The sequence below is a fragment of the Sinocyclocheilus anshuiensis genome, unplaced genomic scaffold, assembly GCF_001515605.1.
Source record: "Sinocyclocheilus anshuiensis isolate Anshui unplaced genomic scaffold, SAMN03320099.WGS_v1.1 scaffold1566, whole genome shotgun sequence".
Classification (NCBI taxonomy): Eukaryota; Metazoa; Chordata; class Actinopteri; order Cypriniformes; family Cyprinidae; genus Sinocyclocheilus; species Sinocyclocheilus anshuiensis.
The window spans coordinates 221,475-227,841 of NW_015546165.1; the positions used below are offsets into that span (position 1 = coordinate 221,475).

Genomic DNA, 6,367 nt, shown 5'->3' on the forward strand with positions numbered 1-6,367 from the left:
TGTGTGTGTGTGTGTGTGATAGAGGTGACGAGTCCCTGCGTGCTGAAGAACGGAGGATGTTCTCATCTGTGTCTGCTATCTCCGGTCAAACCTTATTACCAGTGCGCCTGTCCGACCGGCGTCCAGCTACTGGACGACAACAAGACCTGCAGAGACGGTGAGACACGCACACTCACACACTCTCTCTCTCACACACACACACACACACACTCACATACACACACACACACTCACATACACACGCACACTATCTCACGCACACGCACACTCGCACGCACACACACACACACACACACACACTCTCTCATACACACACACTCTCTCTCTCTCACACACACGCTCACACACTAGTGAGTGCATCTTATAGGCTTTCACTGTTTTTCTATGTGGTTAATGTTGTTTTCTATGTCCTGACCTGACCTCTGACCCCTAAACCAGCTCTCAGAGAAACCTGTGCAAAACCCGAGATTTAAATAGAAACATGATTTATGAGCCCTAGTGACTCAGTCTGTGCTCAACAGGTTTCACTGTTAGTGAGGACATTTTTGAAAAGTCAAACCTTTACATGATTACAGGAATCGTTATATAGAAAGTTACAGGAGCTTATGTTTATATTGTGTGTGTGAGAGAGTGTGTGAGAGAGAGTGTGTGTGAGAGTGTGTGTGAGTGCGAGAGTGTGTGTGAGTGCGCGAGAGTGTGTGTGAGTGCGAGAGTGTGTGTGAGTGCGAGAGTGTGTGTGAGTGCGTGAGTGTGTGTGAGAGTGTGTGAGTGCGAGAGTGTGTGAGAGAGTGAGAGTGCGTGTGCGAGAGTGCGTGTGCGAGAGTGCGTGTGCGAGAGAGCGTGTGCGTGTGCGAGAGAGCGTGTGCGTGTGCGAGAGAGCGTGTGCGTGTGCGAGAGTGCGTGCGAGTGCGTGTGCAAGAGTGAGTGAGTGCGTGTGCGAGAGTGAGTGCGAGAGTGTGTGTGTGTGTGAGAGAGAGTGCGTGTGAGTGTGTGGGTGTGTGAGAGTGTGTGTGCGAGAGTGTGTGAGAGAGAGAGTGCGTGTGGGTGTGTGTGTGAGAGTGTGTGTGCGAGAGTGAGTGAGTGCGAGAGTGTGTGTGAGAGAGAGAGTGCGTGTGAGTGTGTGGGTGTGTGTGAGAGTGAGTGCGAGAGTGTGTGTGTGTGTGTGTGTGTGGGTGTGTGTGAGAGTGAGTGCGAGAGTGTGTGTGCGTGTGAGTGTGTGTGTGTGTGTTTGATGGTTACCAGCGGCTGCCGGCTCACTTTAATCCGCTCTCGGTTGACGTAGCAGGGTTACCGTCCGGTGGTTGCTATGGTAACGCGGTTCTACCTGGGATCCGTGTTTCTGGGTCACATGACCGCCGGTGTGTGTCTGTACTGAGTGATCGCAGGCTGCCGTTCACACCGGGCTGCTGGGAACAGTCTTCTCTGTTTGAATGCGTTTGGCTGAAAGAGACTCATTTGTAAGGCCTTTTGTCTGCGTCCCTCCCCCCTCTGAATGGACGCCACAGGCACGGCCTGATGGGAGATTGTTTCTCTGTTCAATGGCCTCATCTTGAGCGGGTTCATTTCATTCTGTGTGTGTGCAGTGACTGAACATGTTTAACACATTCTGGAGTAAAACACCCTTGTTTGCTTTAAGGCAAAACCATTGCTTTTCATGCACTGGGCAGTTCAGAGATTGTGGTTTATTTTGCTTCCGACGAGTTATGCTCTTGAGTTCTGTGACCTCTGACCTCTGACCCTCTCTAGGTGCCACTCAGCTGCTGCTTCTGGCGCGGCGCACAGACCTGCGGCGGATCTCTCTGGACACGCCAGACTTCACCGACATCGTGCTGCAGACCGACGACATCCGGCACGCCATCGCCATCGACTTCGACCCGGTGGAGGGACACATCTACTGGACGGACGACGAGGTGCAGGCCATCCGCAGGTCCCACCTGGACGGGAGCGAGGCTCAGTTCGTGGTGACCTCGCAGGTGAATCATCCGGACGGGATCGCCGTGGACTGGATCGCACGGAACCTGTACTGGACCGACACCGGCACGGACCGGATCGAGGTGACGCGGCTGAACGGAAGCATGAGGAAGATCCTGATCTCGGAGGAGCTGGACGAGCCGAGGGCCATCGTGCTGGACCCCGCCGCCGGGTGAGACCTCGTCTGCTTGAACTCTTCAGGCTGAATGAGTTTCATGTGGCGATTAGACGGCCTCTTCCTGCTTCATTTCAGTCAGTAGTTCACTGATCATTCGGAGAATAATTCAGTCATAGTGCACATTCATAGCTTCACTTTAGTTTTTCTTCAGCAAACTCCGGAATGTTTGCTTTGCTTAATATGTGTTTGTTTGCTGAAGTTACACAGGCTCCAATGAATTTCCTAAGATTCATTTTCTGGTTCTTATACTCTTTTAGAGGACTGAATAGAGCGGAGTAATCCAAACTCATCGGAGTTTAAAGGCATTACTTTGTCAGAAGGAAGGGAAAAACAATTTATAACATTTGTTATAAACGTGTGACGCGTATAACGGTTAAATCAGGTGCGAAACATAAATATGGATACAGTGTGTTACCAGTTTTGAAGTAATTTAAAAACATTTTGTTCCTGAAATGTGTCCCTGGAGCACAAAAGCAGTGTTAAGTCGCTGGGGTATATTTGTAGCAATAGCCAACAATACATTGTATGGGTCAAAATTATTGATTTTTCTTTTATGCCAAAAATCATTAGGATATTAAGTAAAGATCATGTTCCATGAAGATATTTTGTAAATATATTACCGTAAATATATCAAAACTTAATTTTTGATTAGTAATATGCATTGCTAAGAACTTAATTTGAACAACTTTAAAGGTGATTTTCTCAATATTTGGATTTTTTTGCACCCTCAGACTAGATTATATGATCTAATCTGATTTCAAAACCATTTTTTGATTGTGAACAATCCATTTTCAGGATTTGAGCTGCTCCGAGAGCTGAAATCCAGTCGCTATTGAACCCTTTCATGAAAACATAGCCTTGCTCTAGTGTCGTCAGAGGCTGCTGGAGCTCCGTGTTCAGCGTGTGCTGAAGCGTGTGTCCCGTGTCGCCGCAGGTACATGTACTGGACAGACTGGGGTGAAGTGCCGAAGATCGAGCGGGCGACTCTGGACGGGACGGAGAGGCTGGTGCTGGTCAACACGTCTCTGGGCTGGCCCAACGGACTGGCGCTCGACTACAGCGAGAGGAAGATCTACTGGGGAGACGCCAAGACCGACGTCATCGAGGTGAGAAACCACACTATCAGCAGCAGCGCCTCTTCAGTATCCACCTCAGTTATAAACACAAGCAATTACATTCAGTCCTATTCCACTACAATACATATGTAGGAATATTTTATCAGTTTTCACTGTGTGTTTTCTCCAGTTGTGACGTGATGAATCATGGTGAATGTCACGAGGTCTCGTGCTGTCAGTCGTCTCTTACTCTCAGGCTTTAGCCTCTGGAGCTTCAGCGTGTCTCATTAGCCGTGGCTCCACAGGAGTGAGAAACTGCTGATAATCCTGACAGATACAGGCTGTGTGTGTGTGTTTATATCCAGCCGGCAGCAGTGCTGCTTCACGCTGAGAGTTCACGCTAACGGCACGCACTGAGAGTCTGACAGAAACAAGACTCATGAACACACACACGTGGAGAACCTTCTGTGTGTCTGTGTGTCTGTGTGTGTGTGTCAGTGTGTGTCTGTGCGTCTGTCTGTGCGTCTGTCTGTGCGTCTGTGTGTGCGTGTGTGTGTGCGTGTGTGTCAGTGTGTGTGTGTGCGTGTGTTTGTATGCGTGTGTGTGTGACAGCGTGTGCGTGTGTTTGAGTGCGTGCGTCGTGTGTGTGTGTGTGTGTGTCAGTGTGTGTGTGTCAGTGTGAGTGAGTGTGTGTGTGCCTGTGTGAGTGTGTCAGAGTGTGTGTGTGTCTGTGTGTGTGTGAGTGTGTCAGTCAGAGTGTGTGTGTGTGTGTGTGTGTGTGTCAGAGTGTGTGAGTGTGTGTGTGAGAGTGTGTGTGTATAACTGTGTGTGTGTGTTGTACCTCCTGTAGATGTACTGGTTGTAGATGCGATCTTGTGGACTCCTCATGAAAGCATTCGCCTGATATGGATTCACAAATACTGAAACAAAACAGATGTTTGTTTGACATAAGACACAGTCAAGTCTAGTCACCTTTATTTATAAATAGCGCTTTTAACAATACAGATTATGTCAAAGCAAATGTACAGCACAGTAATATGGGATAAACAAATATCTATGTCAAATGAATGCAGCTTTTCATCACACTGTCTCATCACAGCATTGATCTTGAGCTGATTTTAGACACAGAAGTCCAGCAGCGGTTCTTCAGCTTCACATAAACACAGACGTGCTGCACGGAGCCAAAGCAAACAGAGACAGAAGAGAATCATGAACATTTACCCTCGAATGACTCGTGGCTCTCCTGAGAATCTGCAGGGAGAGAGAGACATCTGTTAGTGTGTGTGTGTGTGTGTGTGTGTGTGTGTGTGAGTCTGCTGAGAGCTTCATACACACCATAACAAGCACCGAGCGCCAGAGAAACACAGAGAAACACACAGTGAAGAGCGACACACATGACTGCAGCAGGTCCGTCTGAAACACACAAAACAACATGAAACACACCGAGACTGACGCACATTTACACACACACACTCACTCACACTCACACACACACACGTTGGTTTTTATGGTTTATGGGGACTCTCCATAGGCGTAATGGTTTTTATACTGTACAGACCGTATATTCTATTGCCCTACACCAACCCTACCCCTAAACCTACCCCTTACAGGAAACTTTCTGCATTTTTAGATTTTCAAAAAAACTCATTCTGAATTATTTATAAGCCTTTTGAATTACCGGGACACTTGTTATTATACAAATTTGTGTCCTCATAAACCACATAAACATGCACACACACACACACACACACACACACACACATCTGCTGGTCTTATGTAAAGCTGGCCGATGGATCTGACGCACCTGAAGAGCTGACTCTGTCCGTGGGTCTTCTGCTTCAATCTCTGGTTGTTTTTCATGATTCTCCAGCTCTTATAAACACTTCACACCCTCCACCCCGAGCTCTTTCCACCGTCACACCATTAACTCACACACACACACACACACACACTCAGACGGATGACTTCAGAGGTGCGGGAGCGTGTTTGTGGCGTATCTGAAGTCAGACAGAGAGAGTACACAGACAGACAGACAGCTGTGAGCTGAGAGAGGCCTCTGCTTCTGCACTCCAGCTGCTCAAATGCACTGGTTTTGCTGCTTAAGGTGGTGAAGCGGTTAACTTGAGTGTGGTTAAACAGGCTGACCAGACAAACTATTGCTCAACACCCAAAGCGCACGAGCCATGAGCTTCTCGTCCTCAGGCTTTTTGAAAAACAACTGAAGCAGCTCATGAAGGACAAACACTGAGAAATAGAAACCAGAGACACTTTAACATGGAAATATTGAGCGTTTCATCTTCCATCACTAGATCATGTCTGTCTCTCTGTCTGTCTGTCTGACGGGTTTTCTCCGTCCTTCGCAGTTCAACAGGCTGCTGCTGTAAATATTTGACACACACTCGAGACTTAGAGCTCAGCCCACAACACACACACACACAAATACATGCTCACATAAACACACACACACACAAATACATGCTCACATAAACACACTCACACACACACACAAATACATGCTCACATAAAGTTTGAGTCTCTGAATAAAAGTGAACTGTAGCTGCTAGAAACATGTCAACAGTTCAGCTAACAAAGTAAGCTGTTGATGACAGTCATTGATCTAACAGAAAAAGGTTCTGATGAGGTTCATGCAGATCTTGTTGCGAGGAGCTCTGGTTTAGAGTCGTTACACGACAAACTACTAAACACTGCAGACGTCTAAGAGTCTTGAGTACAGTTTAAATCCTGAACTATCAGATGATCTGACTGACTGAGAGAGACGTTTATGAATCATTTACACTAAATACAAGCAGAAACACACTGATATTCAGCAGATATTCACTCCGAGAGAGAGAGAGAGAGAGAGAGAGAGTGTGTGTGTTGCTCGAGATCTTACAGCTGCTTCTGCTGATCTCATGTGGAGTATCTGCTCGTTTCTCTAACGAGGCGTCTGGGGTGCGACACACCGTCTCTCTCTCTCTCTCACACACACACACACACACACACACAGGCTCTGTGTTGATGCTGCTTGGAATCTTCATCTCATTCTCATCACTTGTCAGCTGTGTTTGTTTGATCTGATGAGTTTCTGCTGCTTCTCAGACCATCAGTCGTGCGTTCATGAACGGCAGCGCTCTGGCGCACGTGGGGGAGTTCGGTCTGGACT

The 6,367-nt window shown here is 47.6% G+C and overlaps 1 protein-coding gene and 1 long non-coding RNA gene across 2 annotated transcripts in view; one reads left to right on the forward strand and one right to left on the reverse strand.

Moving 5' to 3' along the window:
* LOC107701357 (low-density lipoprotein receptor-related protein 6-like) overlaps positions 1 to 6,367 on the forward strand; it is a 31,388-nt gene that overhangs the window by 11,238 nt on the left and 13,783 nt on the right. The window contains 4 exon segments of the mRNA XM_016503345.1: positions 23 to 157; positions 1,747 to 2,143; positions 3,084 to 3,291; positions 4,327 to 4,477. Coding sequence (XP_016358831.1) covers positions 23 to 157; positions 1,747 to 2,143; positions 3,084 to 3,291; positions 4,327 to 4,477 — 891 coding nt within the window.
* On the reverse strand, positions 4,048 to 5,108 carry LOC107701370 (uncharacterized). The gene is made up of 4 exons (XR_001635638.1): positions 5,009 to 5,108; positions 4,540 to 4,617; positions 4,426 to 4,455; positions 4,048 to 4,124 (listed from the first exon to the last, which is right to left on the reverse strand). It is a non-coding gene; the product is annotated as an uncharacterized LOC107701370 (long non-coding RNA).